At 47.4% G+C, this 21,563-nt stretch overlaps 1 protein-coding gene across 1 annotated transcript in view; it reads left to right on the top strand.

Annotated features, from left to right (window-relative positions):
- Positions 1-1,465: 1,465 nt before the first annotated feature.
- Positions 1,466-21,563, top strand: part of CFAP299 (cilia and flagella associated protein 299) — a 416,193-nt gene continuing 396,095 nt past the window's right edge. Inside the window, exons 1-2 of the mRNA XM_074993745.1 lie at positions 1,466-1,585; positions 12,024-12,154. Of these exons, the coding sequence (XP_074849846.1) occupies positions 1,466-1,585; positions 12,024-12,154 (251 nt within the window). The remainder of the gene's footprint in view (positions 1,586-12,023; positions 12,155-21,563) is intronic.

Raw genomic sequence — 21,563 nt, 5'->3', positions numbered from 1 at the left:
TGGTTTCTGGCCAATAGGAACGCAGAGATTTTGCTGGGGGCGGGGTAGGAGTGGCATATGAATCTTCCCCCTCCCCTTGGCATCTGGAGCAAAGAAAGCCACAGGGAGCCTGCGGCAGAGGGCTGCTGTCCAGGAACAGCATAAGTAAGCAACTCTCGCCACAGCCTGCTTCTGTCACCCCAGCCAATCCATTCCCCAGGTCACCACCCAAATCCTCTGCTCTCTGTACCCCCAGGTCCCAACTCCCTTCCAAACCCTGCACACACCCTGTGCCCTTCCCCCAGGCCAGATTCCTTTCCTGCACCAATACCCCTCCCAAGCCCTGCCCCAGGTCACCCAAACTCCTTCTGAGGCACCCCTCTCTCTTGCTGCCCAGGTCCCTAACCCAAGCTTCGTTTTGTAACCAACCTGTCCCAGACTCTGCACCTCCTCTATGGAAAAAAAAATAGTGCAGCCCTTGACCACTTACCAAAATCTTGGAGTAACCCCCCATCAAATATTATTGCCCATCCCTGGCCTTAAGGAAGAGGGTGACTTTTGCTGAATCTGGGGACTCACAGGACCACCCAAAATAGTGATCAATGTGTATATACACAGATGCCTAAAGACATATGCAATTAAGAGTTCTGCCACGTGCAAACAGCGCACCCGCTTTTCTGTGACCACTGTCAAAAAAGTGGACGCATTCTGTCAACAGCCATGGTACACTACGTGCCACAAGCTGTAAGAGATGTCCCAGCTTAAGGGCTTTTGCTGACATTTGGCTGTGTCGACGGGCCAAACGTCAGAAACGCCTGCTCAAACTGTGGTGTGAAATTTACGTATCTTTTGCGGACAGTCCTCCGCAGTCTAAACGCAGCCCATTTGTGCACTCTGCCCCCAAGCTGCCTCCCCTCCAGCCCTTAAACTCCCCCCTGGAGCCTGTGTCCAGGATCCCCACTTCCTGCCCCTGAGCCAGTCCCGAGACTCTGTCCCAGAGCCTGAACTACCACCTCTCGCCCTGGGGGAAGAGGGGTGATAGCACCCAAGAGTCCTGCCTCCCAGCCCCTATTGATCCATATGGGCCTCAACCCCCAGGCCCCCACCTGTATTCCCCCCAGAGCCTGTGCGCAAGCCCCCGACAGCGCCACCCCTCCTGCGTTTAAATCCCCCACCTGTTCCCCCTCATCCCCCATACCCTGCACCCAGCCCCCAAACTGCCTGCTACAGCCCACACCCTCACTCGAACGCCCCCTACCCCTAGGGGGTGGCTGGAGCGAGAGCTGCGTGGGGGAGGGGTGCACCCCCACATTTCTGCCCCACCCCCCAGTGCTCTGCCATGCAGGCGAGGCTCGGCCCGAGCCATTTCTCTGGGCTGGTCATTGCCCTAGTCTCAGCCGCACGCCGGCCGCGGAAGGCCACGCGGAGTCTCCGCCCGGGGGCGGGGTTTGCTGGCGGGGGCGGGGCCAGGTTGCCAGGGACGCGGATGGCGGCGCGGGACGCGGACGAGGTGGGGGCCGCCCTGGATCACGTCATCACCCAGTTCAACACCTACGACGATTACCTGGACTCGCAGATCACCACGCAGGACCTCTTCTACCTGGAGGTGGGCGGCGAGCCGGGCGCGGGCCGGGGGACCCCTCCGCCCCGCCCCCGCCCTGCGACGCCTCAGTCCCGCCCACCTCCCCCCCCCCCCCGCGGCTGCTAGTCTTCCCTCAGCGCCGCCCCCCCCCGGGGCAGCCGCCGCAATGCCCCTCATCCCAGCCCTCGCAGCACCCCCACTCCTAGAAACCGCAGCCCCCCTCCCCCAGCACCCCACCAGCCCCTTTCCCCAGGGCAGCCCCGCAACGCCCTTCACTCCAGTATAGTGCCTGCCAGCCTTCCCCCAGTGCCCCCTTCCCCCAGCCTGCCTTTCCCCAGCATCCCCCTGCCAGCTGCCCCCTTCCCCCAGTGCCTCCTTCTCCCTAGTATCCTGCACAACTCCCCAGTGCCTCCCTTCCTGCTAGCATCCACCCACAGCCCCTTTTCCCCAGTATCCCCATACCTCAGCTGGCTCCCAGCTGTGGGATTCCCCCACTCCTGGCCAGTATCTCCTGCTCCTGAGTTCCCAGCTTCCAGCTGGTGATCTCATGGGGCTATGGAGTCCCTTCACCGCTCCCTTCCCCCTGCCTGGCAGATGAGCCTGTGGCTGGTGCTGCCAGCGGGGTGCTGTGCCCCAGCCAGTTCCCAGCCACAGGGCCCCATGATCTTCCCCAGTTTTGGAAAATTTATGTGGGACAGGCAGTCATGTTGAGGATCCTGCAGCCGGGACTGCATGTCTCATGTAAGTTTTGCTAAAATCTGGCAACTCTAGCCAGGAACCAAATCAGAACCTGTGAGCTTGTGAGAGTTGCGTAAGATGGAAAGAAATGACTTCATATTAGAATCAAGGACTGGGAGAAAGTGGCCTGGGAAACCAAATGGAAGAGCAGATGGGAGAACGAACAAGAAATGACAGCTGCGGAGCAGTGAATTGTGCTAGAAATAAGACACATTCTGCTGCTACAGAGAGTTAAGAGTGCCACTGGGACATCAGTTGTCAAAAATAGCTGCATTGCAAAATTAATACATCTACCCAGTGGCTCTTCTCTGGTAGAAATAACAAACCTTTAACTGAGATATGAAGTAGAAAGGACATGAGGGACCTTTTGACTGGACTGTTTTGCCTTTATTGTTGTTTAATGGCATATTTGCTTTGAGAATTCATCCCAAGGGTGATTCATGTTTGTCTTCTGTTACCAGATTTGCTTGTTACTTTGGGCTCTGCTCATTTATTAGGGTTCTTCTTCTGGGGAGGTGTGTTTTGGCAGTTCTACCAACCTACCGTTTGTGTCACTTGTGCTCTCATATGGAGCTCTACTTCTCCCTTATGCAAGCTCCCTAGCAATGGAGCTCTCCACAGGACTAGGTGTCCCAGGACTGGGTTCTTCCAGCCTTAGAATCAGCTGCACATGCACAAAGATATCACCAGTGCATGTCTGAGAGCACTGAGCTAATCAGCACTCCCAAGCTGACTCCTTAAATGGCCCTGGCTGGACTTGGTAGGCTGGGCCAAGCAGCACTTGGACTCAGTAGGTTGGGTTGAACAGCACTTCCACCCTCCTGTACCCCAGAGTCTTCATGTCCATATCCGCATTTCATGTTACAATCCCACAGGACTTTTGAGCGCTGCCCATGTATGAGGAGAGTTGCCACAGAGCAAATGGGGATGCCAAATATACCCATAGTGTATGTGTGTGAGGGTTGGGGGAAGCAACCAGCTTAATCATAAAAGTTATTTATTGCCAAGTAATACCCACACGATGGGAACCAAACAAAGGAAAGAGTTATAACGTTACATCTAGCTTTGATTACAAAAGTTCTGTTTAGAAAACTAACTGATCACACCGGTCAGGGTTAGAGGGCTGTACCCAGGGAGCAAGAGCTGGGTTATTGCCACTCCATGAAGCTTACATTGATTGGGGTGCCTGGGCGATGGTGGTAGCTGGGAATCCAGTGTGCTGGAGACAGGCAGAGCCCTGCACTGTCAGTCGGGAGAAGATGAAATCACAATGGAACTGATGCACATTTTGGAACCAGGTACCAGAGCACCTATTGGAGCGTGGGTGGGGACCTTTGTAGGGAAACAACAATGGTTGCAGGGAGCCCCCTGTATTTGTTTGTTGGGTAAATGGATGGCTCCAGAGAGTATCTCTAAGTTGTTTTGTTCAGGCTAGACAATATTTGATCATTCCTGGCTAGGAACAGTCTTCCTTCAAGAGAGCTCACAGAGCAGTTAGGCAGCTTTTGTATTTTGAATATCATTACTTTTAGGCTGAGAACTCCTGAGTTGAGGGTGTGCACGTGAAGGTTCATTTGCATCCGGAGCAGAGATTCCCCATCATGCAGTGCTACCCTGCTTTTTGTGGTTCCAGAGTTCAGTGCGGTGTGTCTGGCTTTGGGTCTCTGTTCTTCATTCTGTATGGTAATAAGGGTTGTGTTTCCCTTGGCCAGCATGGTCTGGACCTGACTGGTCCTGAACAAGAGAATTTGCTGGACCAGGAGAGGTCTCCTGCCACTGGCAACCACACCCTGGCCCTGCACCCTAGGGGACAGTTGCAGGTCTGCAACGTTCTCTGTCCCCATGCTCCCTGGAACTGCAGCCCTGGCCCTGCACTGCAGCTGCAGGACTGCAGTGGGCCTCCTGCTCCAGCCCCATCCGCATGCTGCTTCCACATGGCTGTGGCTCCAGCCTTGATCCCAAACTGCCGCCCCAGGACTGTGGCAAAGTTCCAGGTCTGCCCTCTTTGGGGCTGCTGTGGGGCCCAGTGCTGTCCCCATCTTGGCTGCTATTACCCCTGGCCTCAGCTGCCATCCCACCCTTACGCTCCTGGGCTCTCTGGTCCAAGACCATCTGTAGTCCTGCCAGACCAGTGATGTTGCCAGACCAGAGAGTGCTGGTTTTAAGAGGTGCAACCTGTAGAGATGCCTCCCTGTTTCATCTTTGATGCAGATGAAGCTAGGGGAGTTGACTTAATCCTCTCACCTTTGTCCAGAGGGGCTCAGGTGTATCTTCTCACACCTTTTCACTGTTTTGTGCAAGTCTTTCTTCTGATCAGTTTTAGTTCAAGCAGATGTGGGGTGTAGGTGTCTCTCATGAGTCAGACAGCCTGGGTATGTCCCCCTGTTTCCACAAGCACACAGAGCTGATAGGTTACACTTCTGTTTTAGGGAAACACAAAATCAAACTACGTTTCCTTGATCATTAAAAGTTAAGTCCTCCTGTAGAGAAGGACTGTAATGCTTTCTGAGGAGCTATTTGGTAGAAAAAAGCAAACCATTTTTTCAAGTTACTAGAGCTATCGTGTTTCAGTCACTTCCTTGAATTCACTATTTGTGATCTTGCCATTAGCAGAGCTTTTGTGAAATCCTTAGTTCTTTCCTCAGTATTTTCAGTATTTGATTTGTCATTGACACTCATGTCCGTCTTTCTTTGTTATAAAAGGTGAGCAAGTTTATTAATGTTGGCATGGAAAATATCAGAATGCTTCCAGAGCAGTAAGGAAAAGGAAGAGTTAAGCCTCTTTAAATCCCAGCTATGCGGCTCTTTATTTTGCAGTTTAATAAAACTTTCCAAAGTCATTATGAGGAAGTTACATGTACTACTACTGATTGTGTTTCTTGTTCTTCTAAGTAGTTATTTTCTGACACCATGAGCAGGAAAGGAAGCCAGGCTGTGCTGTCACATAAATGTTACTAAGCATTAAGTGGTAAAATTTGTGTAGCCCCAATCCTATGTGCAGCACGGTAGGAATGGAAAATTGTTGTCTTTGATTGCCAGTCTCAGTGATAGAATGATGTTTTGGTGAAATAGGTTTTGGCAGCTTGTACACTCATACTGTGATTTGTCACCAATATTTCCTCTAATTTTTTCCATCCTCATGTGGAATACATTTTGTTATGTGCACCAAGGCATGTGGCATATTGGCATGTAGGTGCATCACCCGTAGAAACATGCTGCTGGCCGGGAGTGCTCTATGCACTCTGCTAATCAGCTGGGCGGCATTTGACTCTCTCCTGAGTGTTCACCCAAGTGCTCAGCGTATAGAGAAAACTCGCCATCATTTTAGGGTGCCTGTCATACCAGGAGAACAACAAGAAGTCTTGTGGCACTTTAACAGATATTTTGGCGCATCTGATGAAGTGGGTCTTTGCCCACGAAAGCTTATGCTCCAAAATATCTGTTAGTCTGTAAGGTGCCACAAGACTTCTTGTTGTTCTTGAAGCTTCAGAATAACACGGCTACCTCTCTGATACTTATCACACTGGGAGACTCTTTGGCAAGGACAACACCAGTCATACTTTGCCAGTATAAGAAAACAAAACAGCAGTCATGTAGCACTTTAAAGACTAACAAAAGTAATTTATTAGGTGATGAGCTTTCGTGGGACAGACCCACTTCTTCAGATCTGATCTGAATAAATAAGTAATAAATAAATGCTTTTGTTAGTCTTTAAAGTGCTATGTGACTGCTGTTTTGTTTTGTTAAAGTACAAACTAACCTGTCTACCACTCTGTTACTGTTTGCTAGTGTAGGAGCATACTGTGCTGGCAAAGCACTGGTAGCATGGGTGTAACTGACAGGTACCCTGTAATGTGGACAGTGTTCTTTTGGTGAGATACCTTATTTCTGTCTCTCTCTGAGTACATTTGGGTGGGTAGCTTACTCCCATCTTTCCCTCTGAGAAGCTATACCAGGAAAAGCACAGTTTTGTGAGTATAAGCTGCATCTATACTAGGGGCATTTGCACATGCCAAACTCGTGGTGGCATAGCTATGTCTGCAAAAGTTTGTGGTGTTAGGCAAAAATATTGACATACAGTAAACTCTTTCATATCTGCAGCTGTGGGACTGGGAGACTGCCGGATATTCAAATATTCTGGATGATAGAGAGGTATACTTAGCAATGCATAACAGTGAAGAAAAACAAGGTTAGGTATTAAGAAACAAACAATGTATGCCGAGTACTTTGTTTGCCAACAGTAGTAGTATACACCGTCAACTTGTACTGTATTTGCTGTATTTATTTGTATTTACTTTCACTGTACTGTAGTTATGGGATATGTAACTAAAATTGACTTATGGTTAAAATGCCGGTTATTTGAGAGTTCCGGATGCCAGATTGGGAAGAATTTACTGTAGCAGGTTTTTCATTACTCTGTTTAAAGGAAAACGCCCTCATTCACATAGCTTCATCAGCCCTGGTTTAAATGTGTTTTTTTTAAACTGGGGTACGTATTTTGGTGAGCGCTATAATGTCTTATTGAAATACAGTAAATCTCTGATAAATGCGATTTTGATTTGCGCTTAACTTGCGTTAACGCGAGCTAAGTGCAAATTGAAAGGAGTAGCTCCCTGCTCCAGACTTGGCTCTCCCAGCTGGGGGAAGCCCGGGAGAAGCCACTCTGCCATGGCTATCTGCCCACGTGGCTCCGCCAGCTGGGGGAGCTGGGCAGGCAGACAGCTGCTGCAGTGTGACTTCCTCCAGCTTCTGCCGGCTCATGTGCAGTAGATCTTGTCTTGTGCAGTGCATATGCAGAACGATTTAGGCTTGAATTGTCACAGATTCATCTCTGTTTTCAACAGTAGACAAGCATCCATTTGTTGCTGTATAATGCTTCTGGTGTTGGATGATATACCCTGGCTTCTTTAAGTGGAGTCAAGGCCTCGCCTACCCATTACAGGCTCCTCTAAGGAGAACAAGTCCATTCTGAACACCATGTGAGCAATTAGCTCCGCCCAGCCATCTAGACATTGACAGCTACTACAAGGTTACAAGAGCTTAGTAGCAGAGGTACTCCTAGATCAGCAGCGTCCAACAGGAAATCAAAGATCGCCATACTTGTGATTGTCGTCTTTCCCTATTCGGTATGTTATTAAATAAATAATTATCTAAATAAATGCCCTCCTGCTTCTCCAGGGCCAGGCACCCCCAGTCCCCGCAGCACCCCCAGTCTAATTCAATGCTGGCGACTCACCAGAGCCGCTGCTGGGACTGCCATGCACTTCTCCCACCAAGCGGCAGGTGCATGTGTGGAGCAGGCTCATGGAACTCCCCATGTGCCGCTCTCAGGAGGAGCCATATTTAAAGGCTCCTAGAGCCGTGTGCGATTCGAGAGCCATGGGTTGGTCACCACCATATTTGCCACAATGCATTGTCCTATGTGCCATGTGTGGTGAGTGGCAAACATATTGGACACTGGGGTTCTAGAGAGACAAGCTCTCAAAATGCAGGAGTTGTAGGATGACGAGGATTTCAGTCCTTTTTGCCTTCCCATGTTGATAGGTGAAAGGAATAAGTGAAAAGGGGCTGCCTGGGGAGAAATTGATTGAGGGCTTTGGCTAGCCTGAAGCATAACCCAGCCTGAGAAGGAAAGCTATGGCTTCTTTATCTCAGGTGGGTGAATTTTTTTTTCCTGTGGTAATCCATATTTGGGAGGAGGGCTGGAGATTCCTGAATTTGGGAGAAAATGCCAGTTGTCATTGGCCCCCTGGCCACAAGAAGGTTTGGAGTTGATGGGTCAATGGGCAAGAATGGGGGTTGGTTGTGCTATTTTAAAGGAGTTAATAACTGAAACTCCACAAAAGAGGTGTCTTGTTCTCAGTTCCTAGGCCTGAGTATGTATTTGTAAGAAGGGAACTTAAGAGTGCAGCAGGCCTGCCATGCCATGCCACAAAGGAAGTCACCCTCTCCAGGGCCAAAGTGAGTTAGGCCTTCATTCTCCATTGCTTCTAGTATTTTGGTAGAGAGCTGCTGATGCACAGTTAGCATCTGAAATGTGTGTGAAACCTGGCAGCATTTCTTGATCTCTGAAAAGCTGAATAGGATGGAGGACAAATACAGTATTACCCTTCACAGTTTGCCAGGAAGGGTTTAATAGGTGTCCATTCACAGGGATATGCCTCATCCCGCAACGGCTGCCTCCTTCCTAGAGCTGAACTCATCAACGCTTCTTAAGTGGTTGGGTCGCTTTCCTGTGTAGCGGATGTCTTAAATGTCTAAACTAGAGCACATTAAATTTCTGAGTTAGCTGTTTAAATAAAGAGACAAACCCAGAAGTGGCTGGTCTGCTTGCAGGCAATGGCGCAGTGAAGTTCTGTAGCTGAGGAAAGAAAATGACAGACCTTCTGAAAACTTAAGCTGCTGGTGTGCTGAACCCATGTTGACCTGTATTGGTATGATAAAAGATATCATGGAAAAGGGCAGGTCAATCAGTAGAAACTCAGTGTGTATTACACAAAGCCCAAAAAGCAGCAATTGAATCATGGTTCTTGATTCTTACTAGTCTGATATTTCAGAACGTGGAGATGTCAAAATTTACAGAGCTTCAAAAACCAGAAACTCAGTCCTTGAGTGATAAGCTGTCAGAGGATTTGCTGGCTCTATATTAAAACATTATTTACTGGCTTCCCGTAGGCTACGTCTACGCTAGAGAGTTTTGCTGACAAAACGGGGGTTACAAAACAGCGGCTACACACAAAATGTGTTTTGTTGACAGTCTGTTGACAAAACTTGGCACTTCCGCCAACAGTGCGCTGCCTCTCTGCAATGAGGAATAATGCCTTTGTTGACAGTTTCTGTCAACAAAAAAGCTGTGTAGATGTTCTCAGGGGGGCCCTCTGTTGACAGATGATCACTTTTTCGATCTGCTCTTTTGTGTACATATGATCTGTTAACGGAAGTTTTGTCAGAAGATCTCTTCTGACAGTAGCTTCTGTTGACCGATCACTGTAGTGTAGATGTAGCCAAAGAGAGTTTTTGTTTGTGCTTTATGCAGACGTAGGGTCTGAAGTATTTGAGGCCCTTCAAGCTTCTTTGGGTTTCATAATTTTAATACGTTGTACTTCCCTTGTTCAGCACGCTTGGGACCTGAGTGGTCCTGAATGAGGGAATTTGCCATACCAGGGCTAGTCAGGCTCTTGGCTGCCTGAGGGAGAGCCGCTAGTCTGCTGACTGGACTCCCTTACTGGCTGTCACCAGCTCGCTGCCCCCAGGCAGCTCAGGGGAGAGGGGGTCTTCACTCCTGCCGGTCTCCCTGCTGTGGAGCTGCCAGCCGGGGTCTCTACAGGACTCCCAGCTGCGGGTCTCCGCAAGTCAGCTCTTCACAGTGGGGCTGCCTGCAGGGCTCCCTGCCCCAGCCAGACTCCCCAGTCTGGCTCCCCCACCCTGGCTTGGCTCTCCACTGCCACAGGGCAGCTGTTGGTGTCCATGCCCCAGCCAGCTGCCTGCCCCAGGGCTGCCGGGCTACCCCACCCTTGCCAGGTTCCCTGCTGCTGCAGGGCTACCGGCAGGGTCCATGCTGTGCCAGGCTTGCTGAGCTGGCTTTCTTCCATGGGGCTCCCTTACCCCAACTGGACTCCTTGGCCTGGCTCCCCTCTGTGGGGCTCCCCTGCCCTGGCTGGGCTCTCTTCTTCCATGGGGCTGCTGGTGAGCTCCATGCCCCACCTGGCTCCCCACCGCAGGGCTGCCAAACTCCCCTGCCCCAGCCAGGTTCTTTGCTGCTGCGAGGCTGCCGGGGGTTCAGGCCGCGGGGCTCCTGGTGGGGTCCACGCTCCAGCCAGATTCCCCGGGCGGTTCCTTGTTGAGGGTCTCTGGGGCTCCCTATTGGCCTGGGCTCCCTGTCCTAGGCGGGCTTATCGGTGGGCTCCCCACAGAGGGACTCTCTGACCTGGCTCCCTGCCCCAGGGCTGCCACCAGCAGGATTGCACTGCAGCCATGCAGCTGGAGCTCTCTCTTCAGGGCATTCTCTGGTCCAGCAACAGCTGTGATCCTGCCATACCAGGGATGTTGCCGGGTGAGGGTGTTTCAGCCGACACATGTATAGTCACTCATCCATTGCTGTGCGTGTCATCCTTCCACTGCAACATTAAAAAACAGCAGCAGGATGAGAAACATACAGAACTCAGTGCCGCCAATGAGAATCAGGACCTGTTCCCTCAGGGGGCTGGATGAGCAAAGCTTTGACGGGACAGAGGTCTACCTACATATCCAGCCCAAGAGTCCAAAGGAAATCCTACCCCGGTGAACCACTGAGACATCATTATGGACTGTATGCCCCTGTGCTCCGTATCCCAAGCTCTCCTACCCCCTGGCAGGAAGTTCAGAGCACTGGCTGTGCTGCCACTAGCCTCCTGATATAGAGCATGGCCCTTAAGAAGCAGTGGTTCAGACCCTGAGGAGCACCACTAACTTCAGTGGGAGATTCCAGCTCTGTATTTTACTTCCCTCATCTGTTTAATTTCCTCTGCTAGGCACTGCAGAACACAGGGAAGTATCCTAATTACTGTATGTCTAGTTAAAAACCTGTACGCTGATGGCTTGCTCTGGTCTCTCACCACTAGGTGGAAGCATTTGTTTACTTTTGTCATTTGTTGAAAGGCTCACGTGGGGCGCGCATACTGAAGCAGATGTGGATGGTGACTGGTGTGATTTACGAAAGTATGTGCTCACTGGGTCTGACCTACAGCTCTAAATGAAATTCTGAATGTGTAAGGACTGCACACTCAGATTGCATATGCTATTACTTTCCTCACAGCTTTTTCCCTTCTAGACCTTATGAGTAAATGACCTATGAGCTTACGGGCTGTGAGCTCTGCAGAAAAGAGAGCAGCAAAATGCCCCAAGTTAGGGACACACCTGCAGCGATGGAAGAGCAGATGTGCTTCATTCTGACCCTTAGCCTCAATTTTATGAGTACTCCTCCATAGTGGCACTGCAGTCCTGGGAAGCTAGAAATGGAGATGAAAGAGCCAGTGAACAGCCACTGGTCTTGCATAATCCTCTTTCTGAATGTAAATCACCCCCAAGCGGTGTGTGATCACATCTGCAAGTCAGCTCTTCTTTATACAGCTATAAACAACTCCTAGCTGAAATTTTGGGTATCCAGCTATGTAGTGTTTTGTAGCTGTGTTGGAATATGGAGCCCAGGATGTTGTACAGAGACCCTGGACTGCTGTCTGAATTCTTCATCCCCTTCCAAGTGGCTGAAGAGCCTGAAATTTCCATATGTTCAGAGGACAGAACTCATTGCCATTTCCCTGAATCCCTTGACTAGCCACTCTAGAGATACTTAAGTAGCAGCAGCTGAAAGTAGGATGTGTAAATAGTTCTCTCCACATGGAATGTCTTTCCCCAAAGCTTTCAAGGAGGCCGTGGTACTGTAGAAATTGATGAGCTGCTACCAAAAATCTTTATTTACCTATCAGAAGAGTTTATTTCCTGTTCTGCTTGATGGAGCTATCACATAGTCACAATGAGGATGGTATACACATAAGGGGATGAAATGAAAAACCACCGATAGATGAGATGGATGCTAATCTGAGATGATGTTTCAAAACTGATCTTAGTCTCATTTTGTAGACCTCTAATTTTTGAAGTAAAACCACCTTTCTTGGCTTGAGGATTTTTTGTTGGTGGTTAAACTATTGTTTTTGTGGAAACAGCTGAATCTTCCTTGTTCCTTCAGAATGAGGAGATGGCTCGCCAGCTGGTGGAGCTGGGATTCCGGGGAAGTGGTGAGGTTCTGAAAAGGGAAGAATTTGAAGCAAGGAAAGCAGCTGCTGAGGCTTCAAGGCTCTCTGAAAGAACCCAGCAAAAGTAAGTGTGTGCATTGCAGAGACCATACATAGCATGGGATAGGGAAAAGAGCCCTTCTGAGAACTTTTTATGGTCTTTATAATGGGTAGGGTGGGGCAGTCCAGAGCTTATGATTTCTTACATTTGTAGGCGTATGGAAAAGCAGGAGTGAATTTGCTGTAAGGCCTCATGTAATACAGAGCTCCTAATTTCTAAAACATGGATAAAAATACAGACCTATCAAATGAGTCCATCTACAAACCTGGTGTAACAAATGATTAAGAGGTATCAATTTTCTGTACTTGCATCCTGATGTCCTGGCTGATGTTAAATATAACTTGGAATTCCATGCTGATGTTGACTGTAACTTGTTTCTTGCAGAAAAATCAGTTACCCCTGAGGCACTGCTTCTTAAGGGCTGCTCTGTGTGCCGGGAGGTTAGTGGCAGCACAGCCGGCACTGGGACATCTCAGAGGTCTCTGAGTTAGGATCTCAGGTTTACTGCATTTCAGTGAAATTAGCAAATATAACTTCTTTTAAGTGCTTTTGAAAATCTCTTATTTGGAAGCCTCCAGTACTTACTGTAAAATAAACAGGTCCTGCATGTGGGCAAGTATAATGTCATAATTGTACCTCTTGATTTTAAATTGGAGGTAACACATTATAGGTCTCCCCATCACCAGGAAGTAAAATAACAAAGTCAAGGATTATTTGGGAATAAAAGGCAAAACTAAGAAATCTATAGAAGTGGAAAGAGCTTGTTTTTTTTTTTTTTTATTAGAACACTGATTTTTTCAAATGCTGTATCTGGGTACTTGATCTATGGACCTGTTATTCTTCCTTAAGTGCATAAGGAGTGTAACCCTTCTGTTAACGCCAGATGCCTGCCAGAAGGGCTGGGTTCAACTCTTGTGGGGTTTTCCTATCAAGGATACAATCAACCGGCTCGAGCCCCCACCCAGTGGCCTGGGACAATTTCACCCCCGTGCTGGGTGCCTGTAAGGCGGTTCTCCCCCCATCTCAAGCACAGAGTCTGAGATAGAAATGGCTTGTTTAATGACCGTAACCTACCCCAAGGTTACAGCGACAGATGCAGTATATCTCAGCACAGAAGAGACAAAACCCCTTTTACCCAGATACCATCCCCATATGCAGTAGAACCCAGTCTCTTGCTGGGGCTCTTGGCACTTTTCCACACACACACAGTTACAGGGTGTACCCTCTGCGGTGCAGTCCCAAACTCAAAGCCCACAGATACATCACCAGGGCAATACTAGCTGTCCACTTGTCTGTAGCCTCCCCTTGCTGTCACCAGCCGTCTGCCAGTCACCGTCGCCCGCCGGTCGCCGCCGCCGCTCCTACCGGCCGCCCGCCGGTCGCCGTCGTCTACCGCTGCCGCCACCGCTCCTACCAGCCGCCCGCTGGTCCTGCTGTTGTCCGCCGGTCCTAACCCCACTGCTTGGGATTGCCCTAAGGCAGAACCCAGTGATTTCAGCTCTGTGTGGCCTCAGCTGCCACTCTGTGATTTCAGCTCTTGGTATCTCTAGTGTGGGGTTTCACAAACACCCTAGTATCCAGCTCTATCTTTTAACAGGTGGGGAGGGTTAGTCAAGCCAGGCTTGTAGCTATATGGCCAAGGCATAGGCAGGGCCAAGGCACTCAGCAAGCTGGCTCAACCCATACCCTCCCCTTTTCTCTCACAATGCTTTAAACCAGGGAGCCCTGTGTAATCAATGTCTTACACAGCTAAGGCGACTGCCCTGTCCCCCACAACAACCCAGAGCATTGGTGAGATCTCACAACTCCCACCTTAAATGTCAGCTTAAATTGTGATTTTACAACTACATGTTTACAATAGACCAAATCTCATGACTTACTTGCTACCCATTAGGCTTTGTCTGAAAAGGTATCACACATGCACACCTTTTGCATTCTCATGCAGATGACCTCTGGGAGACTCATTCCTCCCAGCCTTCAGCAGCACTGCATTCCTTCTGCCACATTCCCTACAGGAGTTTATACAGAAAGGTGCTTTGTGAAGACCATTCCCACCTTAGTGAGCACTAGGAAGTGTTAGCTGCTATTAAAGTTTATAAGAACAATGCATATGCACTTCCTGTCCGCTAATGGAGGATCTTCAGTTCATCCACAGTCGGTTCCTGATCCAGTTCGTCCATTACTGGTAGGAGCTCGACGGCATCGAGGACTGTGTCAACCACAACGTTCTCACGTGAGTACAGCTCGGAGTAGTGCTCAACCCAGCGCTCCATCTGTTTGGCTTTGTCAGCGATGACTTCACCGGATTTGGATTTCAGAGGTGCCATCTTGTTCTGGGTGGGTCCTAATGCCTTCTTCATACCCTCGTACATTCCTCTGAGATTACAAAAGTCAGCACAGGTCTGGATGCTGCTGCATAGCTGGAGCCAGTGGTTGTTGGCACAGAGCCTGGCTGTCTGCTGTACTGTTCTTCTGGCCGCTCTAAGTGCTTGCTGGGTACTCTGGCTTGGTGAGTGTTTGTACTCCAGGAGTGCAGCACGCTTCTTTTCAATGACTGGAATCATGTCATCGGAGTTAGCTTCGAACCAGTCGTTCGTGTTTCTAGCTTTTCTTCCAAACATTGACAAGGCTGTGTTGTAAACTGTATCCCTCAGATGTTGCCATTTGGATGTCACATCGGTGCCCCCGGGGCCGCTGCGCAGATTTTCCTGGAGGGTCTCTACCACCAGAGGTAATCAAGTGTGCCGTGGACACACTCCTGGAACCCCTACATGAGCTACTGTGCCTGTGCTGGAAAGAGGGTGAGGTTCCACAAGATATGCGCGACGCCAACATTGTAACCTTGTATAAGAACAAAGGAGACAGAAGCGACTGCAACAGCTACCCTGGAATCTCCCTCCTAAGCGTCGCTGGTAAACTATTCGCTCGCGTCATCCTCGGCAGACTCCAGAAGATTGCTGAGAGGGTGTACCCCGAATCACAGTGCGGATTCCGCGCAGAGAGGTCTACCGTTGACATGGTCTTCTCTCTAAGGCAGCTGCAGAAGAAGTGCAGGGAGCAGAGGAAGCCACTCTACATAGCCTTCATCGACCTGACCAAGGCCTTTGACTTGGTCAGCAGGGATGGTCTGTTCAAACTGCTCCACAAGATAGGCTGTCCTCCACGGTTACTCAAGATGATCCAGTCATTCCACGAAGACATGAGAGGAACCATCCAATATGACGGCGCATTATCGGATGCTTCCAGAATCAGGAGCGGTGTCAAACAAGGATGCTTCGACATTGTTCGGGATCTTCTTTGCACTCCTCCTGAAGCATGCCTTTGGATCTTCAACAGAGGGCATCTTGCTGCACACCAGATATGATGGGAAACTGTTTAACCTTGCAAGGCTGAAAGCTAAGTCTAAGGTGCGGGAAGTCCTCATCAGAGACATGCTGTTTGCAGACGATGCTGCTGTAGTGTCTCACACAGAAGACCAGCTTCAAAAACTGCTGGATCAGTTCTCCAAAGCATGCAAGGACTTTGGGCTTACCATCAGCCTAAGGAAGACAAACGTACTCGGTCAGGATGTTGCTGAATCTCCATCAATCAGCATTGACAACTATATGTTAGAGGTCGTCCACGAGTTCGTTTACCTCAGGTCCACCATCACTGACACTCTGTCGTTGGACACTGAGCTAAATAGGAGGATCGGAAAAGCGGCCACAACTCTGTCCAGACTCAGCAAGAGAGTGTGGAATAACAACAAGTTGTACACTCACACCAAAATGCAAGTCTACAGAGCCTGCATCCTCAGCACCCTCCTTTATGGCAGCGAGACTTGGACCCTGTATGCCCGCCAGGAAAAGAGGCTGAATGTCTTCCACTTGCGCTGCCTCAGGCGCATCCTTGGAATATCATGGAAGGACAGAGTGACCAACACCGCTGTCCTAGAGCAAGCTGGAATCCCAACCATGCACACCCTCCTCAGGCAGCGTCAGCTCCGCTGGCTTGGCCACGTCCACAGGATGAATGATGGAAGGATTCCAAAAGACATCCTGTATGGTGAGCTAGCCACTGGCAAAAGACCTCCCGGACGCCCCCAGTTATGCTACAGAGATGTCTGCAAGAGAGACCTCAGAGAGGTAGACATCGAGCTGGACAACTGGGAAGACCTAGCAGATGACCGCAGCAGATGGAGGCAGGGGTTACACAAGGGCCTTCAGAAGGGCAAGATGAGGATCAGACAGCTAGCAGAGGAGAAGCAAGCGCACAGAAAGCACACTGAGGACTTGCCAGACACCCACCACATCTGCAAGAGATGCAGCAAGGACTGTCACTCTCGTGTGGGTCTTCATAGTCACAGTAGACGCTGTAAATGAAGTCCTAAATTGAAACTATAAAGGGCGCGATCCATAGTCTACGTAGACTGAAGGATGCCTACTAATGGAGGATCAGACTTAAAACCATGGTTTAGCTCTGTTAGGTATAAACTTACCCTCAAGATATATTCCATTTTACCTGGTAATGTCGACATTTTTCATCAGATATATAGATTTTTGGAATTAATAAACAAGGCCTCATTATTAATATGAAGAACTGCCAGTTTTTCTTGAACACACTCCCTGTAGTAGGTGCATAGTATAGTATAGTACAAACTAAATGTCCCAAACTCCTGTTCCAATATTCAGGGTTCCTTTTTATAAAATCAGAAGTTGCTTCTGTGGGCAGAACTTCCCTGTTGTTTTTTTTTTTTAATCCTGTTCAGGATTAAAAATGGAAGTTGAAATGAACTTTGGTTTTGAGTGTAATCTCTAGTGTTGTGTATTTCACATGAGAGGGTGAGGAAGTTTGAAAAGATGCCTTTTCAGAGATGTTCCTTCAGCAGCAGTTATACTACTGAATGCACTGATCATTTATACGGTGCTTTTTTTGTGCTCGTATTTGCCGATACTATCTGCACCTCAGCAGCCCCAGCCATGAGATTGGTGGGAGTACAGGGCAGGGAGCTGGCTGAGTACTGGCTCTTCCTTTTTTACAAGAAAGGCAGTGCATTTATATATTCTTTCTGTTACAAGCCACAGGTACAGGTACATCTACACTTTAAGTTTTGAGTAAAGGAAACGTTTTGGCTACTGCATCCCTGTGCTTGGAACAACACCTGTGGCACACAAGGCAAAGATCATTTAGTGAGAAGATGTGGTCTCAAGGAGATTGTTTGGCGAGAAAAAAACCATACCACTGGCTGTCTTTTATGGTGCAAGACAGGTTCTGTGAATATGAGGACCATCGACTCCTCTCCCCTTAATTGTCATGGACAAAGTCATCTCAGCCAGTCTCTCCCTGAGATCCAGCGGGTGTGATTTATGGGAAATATAGTTCTTTGAGCCCCTGTGTCATGACTGCTAGCCAGGAAGAAGCATTCTGGGTTGTAAGGGGACTATATATCCTTCCAGTAGACCAGAGTGGGATTGGTAGCATCAAGGCTTCTCTGAAGGAAGTTACAGTCAGTTTACTCACTCTTTAACGTTTTTTCTTATGCAATAGCATTTTTTACCTTGTAAAGATTTTGAGGTGGACCTCCTGGCAGAAAAGCTGATCAGAAAGACTGGAAAGCAGAATCTCTAAGAGGAGAAGTTTAGCCATGATTATGGCTTTTATTTATGGTTTTTTTTTTGCTCTGCAGCATTCATTACTTATCATTGTGAAAGTGCATGCTGCTCTGTGGTACACGGATACCTGATGGCGTTCTGTAGTTGGCCTTTTTACTTTCTGTTTTGCCTCACTTTTTGTCCTTTTTTGACAGTCTGCAATTCTTCATCGTAGCCCCTTACCAACTTGTGTTTTAGTTGCTTTCATTTTTTTTTTCTTAATGCAACAACTCTGGAATTTGATCAAGTCATGATGTACTACTAAAGGCTGTGTCTACGTTACTCTGGAAGATTGATCCGCTCAGGGTCAATCTTCTGGGTTTGATTTTGTGTGTCTAGTATGGATGCATGAAATTGACATCTCAGGAGTTGCAGTCAACTCCTGTACTCCTTGTGAGACATGAGGACTAAAGGAGGTCAATGGGAGAAACTCCCATCGACCTTCCCCAGTGTAGACAGCCAAGTTAGCTAAGTGCAGATACGTTGATTTTTAGCTGTGCATTTGCCATAGTTAGAATTGCACGTCTGTGGTCGACTTACTTTGCCTAGTGTTGACGTATCCTAAGTTACCTAAAGTACCACTTAAGCATGATTATACAATATTGTACTGTCCACGCAAATGTGCATCAATGACCTCTGAAGTAAGATACATTTTCATTAATTATTGCTTTAGTTTTAGTTACTGCTTTTCATTGTTGGCTTGACAGCTAGCATTTTGCTTAGCCTTGTGGAAGATGTGATAGTAAGAGTCAGCATTCAATTCTGGAATACCATGTGGAGAGTTACATTCTGGCCAACCATGCCTGCACAAACTCACTGAAAGAATTCAAAGATTTCAAAGTCATTTTCAGAAATACACGGAGAATCTGCATTGCACTGGTGACATTCAGAAATGTTGCAGGTACAGTACAGGCAAACATATGGCTTGACTAACACGACAAGATCTCTTACTACAAGCAAAATCAGAAGCTTGAAATTGTGGCTGCATTAAAAACTTCTTGGTTTTAACAGCTGTCCATTCAACGGAATGTAGGAATGAAGATCCTGTGGTTAAAAAGGATTGTTATTTGGTATGCAGAGACATAATTGAGGTATTGCAAGACTCACACCTGGCAACACTTGTTACATAAAACTGTAGGTTACTAGCCAGAATACTTATCTGACCTTCTGATGGCTTATGTGCATTTTACTGCCTAAAGGGAAGGGTGATTCTTTTGTTTTCTTCTTCTCACTGACTGTTTGGATGGAAGAATATGGATCCTGGTAGATCCAATCCATTAGCTCAGCACTGCCACCAGCCTTACACGTGTCAAGCAGTATGTGGTGTGACTAGCACTTCATTTGCTCTGGTCAGGTCTATGGACTCATGTTTATAGGTATTAGCTGTGTTTCATTTTTCTCAGGACTGAATCGAAACATATTGAAATCTGTGGAAACACTTGCCTTGATTTTCAGTGGGAGTCAGCTCAGTCCCTTCCAGCATAGGCATCGATTTGACTGTTTATCAACAGACTTATTTCAGTTCTTTGAAAAGGAGATGAATAGTTTCAAGCAAACTTTCATTATGAAACTACTGACGGTGCCAGTCTGCATTTTGATCCTCTGTACAGCATGAAAACCAGCCTTTCCTGTCTCTCAATGAGTTCTACAGAAACGGGGAGCTGTTTCCCAGAAACAGATTGACTACTGTCACAGAAACACAAATTCCCTCAGTAATATGGGAATTAATCACATTTACCGTTCCTTGCAACTGAATGCACTTTCACAGTCAGCTGTAGTGCTGGGAAATATCACAGCTTCTTCTGGTAACTGGGCACATAAACTGAACACCCACAAAATGAATACCCATTCCTGGACCTGTGCATAACTGCAGTTTAACACTATCTTTTGTGTGGAAGATATATCCATAATACTTAGACATCTGTCAGGAGTTCTTATGGCAGTGCTTCTGAATCGACTTGTAAAAATGTGTCCACATTGCCTAGGCACACACCAGAATTTCTATGGAAACCTGGATTGGGTTGCACAGACTTCAGAAAACATAGATTATAATTGGACGTCTAGGCTGTGGTTTGCATGTACAGGTTTGATGTATAGACAGTGATGATTGCAAGGCTCAGTTTCTTTCATAACTTTGTCAACACGGAGCCAAAAACAGTTTTTATAAAAAGATCCTCTTGCCCTCGGTTGATCCCCTCTCAAGGACTAATGCTTAAGGCATCTTGACTATGTGGATAAGATTTTGCATGCCGGCATGTTTTGAAGTAGGTAATCCTCCTGTGTTTGAGCACTGGAGAACTAGCAGCATAGCTGCTTCAGTGGCAAGTTATCCTAAATATTCCCATGCCTATTGGTGGAATTCTGGCTACATCTGCACAAACCATTCTCTTAACATGGAATCACAGGTGGGTGCTGGTTTCAGGAAGTCACTATTTAATGAGCGGGGCTTCTCAGCCCTCCTCCTCACAGAGGTGACAGCAAGTTGCATTAGTCTCCTGTAGAGGGGATGTGTGGAGGCAGTATCATGATGAAGTAAAAGGAGTTGCTTATTGGCTGTTACTCTTGCTTTCCAAATGTGTTACATCACAGAGACATGTTGTGACCCCTTGTTTCCGAGCCAAGCTACTATTATGAGGTAGAGGCAAGAAGGGAACTGAAACAGGTGGGGTTTTATACCTTAAGTCTCTGTCGTGTTGTAATCAATGCTATTGCATGCAAGTGCCACATGCGGCTCATTGCTTGCCCTATGACTGTGTTACGAGGCACGTGGTTCCTAAAGTGTGCTTCTGTATGAAGTAGTGCCACTTTACAGAACAAGAGTTATGATTGGTAAATAATCCTCTTTCACACACATTGAAACACCTTCTGTTAATTGCTTGTAACTGTACCAACTAGCTTGTCACAAATGGCATGTTCCCTATCTATCTTTGATTAAGTAAACCAGGTTATTAGCAATAATATACATACAAACAGCATGGGAGTGAAGATGTGAAGTGCCAGTATCACTGAAACAGAGACTGAAACAAATCAATAGGTGTAGTCCATGATTTATGTTGAATTTCTGGCACGTGATGAGTTCATTAGTTATCCTTTCCTGCACTGCTGTTTGTTTTAAATGCCTATTGGCCATGCACTTCCATACTGAAGGTGCCTGATACTTTATAAAGGGGTTAATAAATGATTAATGACATAAGCATGTTACAGACGAGAGAGGTATGTGATGGTAGTAATCACATCAGTAGGAGGTAGGATGATAGATGACTACAAATAACTCATCAGTCTATTGAACTTTCACAATTCTATAACCACGTATTGTTCATTCTTTATTGAAGTAGCCTTAATGTGAGGTGTGACTCTTCCAACACTATTTGATGCTGTTTATAGACCAGTTACTAAGAATTTAAATAGAATCCAGCAAATGCCTCAGCCTTCACTTAAATTTAGCTGCTAATAATGACTGAACAATTCAAACACAGGCCCAGAGAGATTGCATCCTCAGTGATGGCTTGCACTCTTTGTGCATTGTTTTTACTTTGATGTTTTAATATCCCATTATTAGCTTCAATATTCAATTGGTTGTAGAAAGTGTTGCTGCTTATGGTTAATGCTGTCCTTATCTGAGCACTGCTAAAACCATTTCAAGCAAGTGGAACAATAATATTTAGCAGTTTTAGTTTAAATTGCAACACTTTGCATTTTTTCTTTTTTTCGAGCCCTACAAAAAGAAAGATTCTGAATGTGAAAAACTGTTTATGATGAGGACAAAGGAACTTCATAACAAAAGGGCAAACCAGAGTCATTCA

This window comes from Carettochelys insculpta, chromosome 4, assembly GCF_033958435.1.
Source record: "Carettochelys insculpta isolate YL-2023 chromosome 4, ASM3395843v1, whole genome shotgun sequence".
Lineage (NCBI taxonomy): Eukaryota > Metazoa > Chordata > Testudines > Carettochelyidae > Carettochelys > Carettochelys insculpta.
This window is presented reverse-complemented; position numbering and strand designations above follow the sequence as displayed.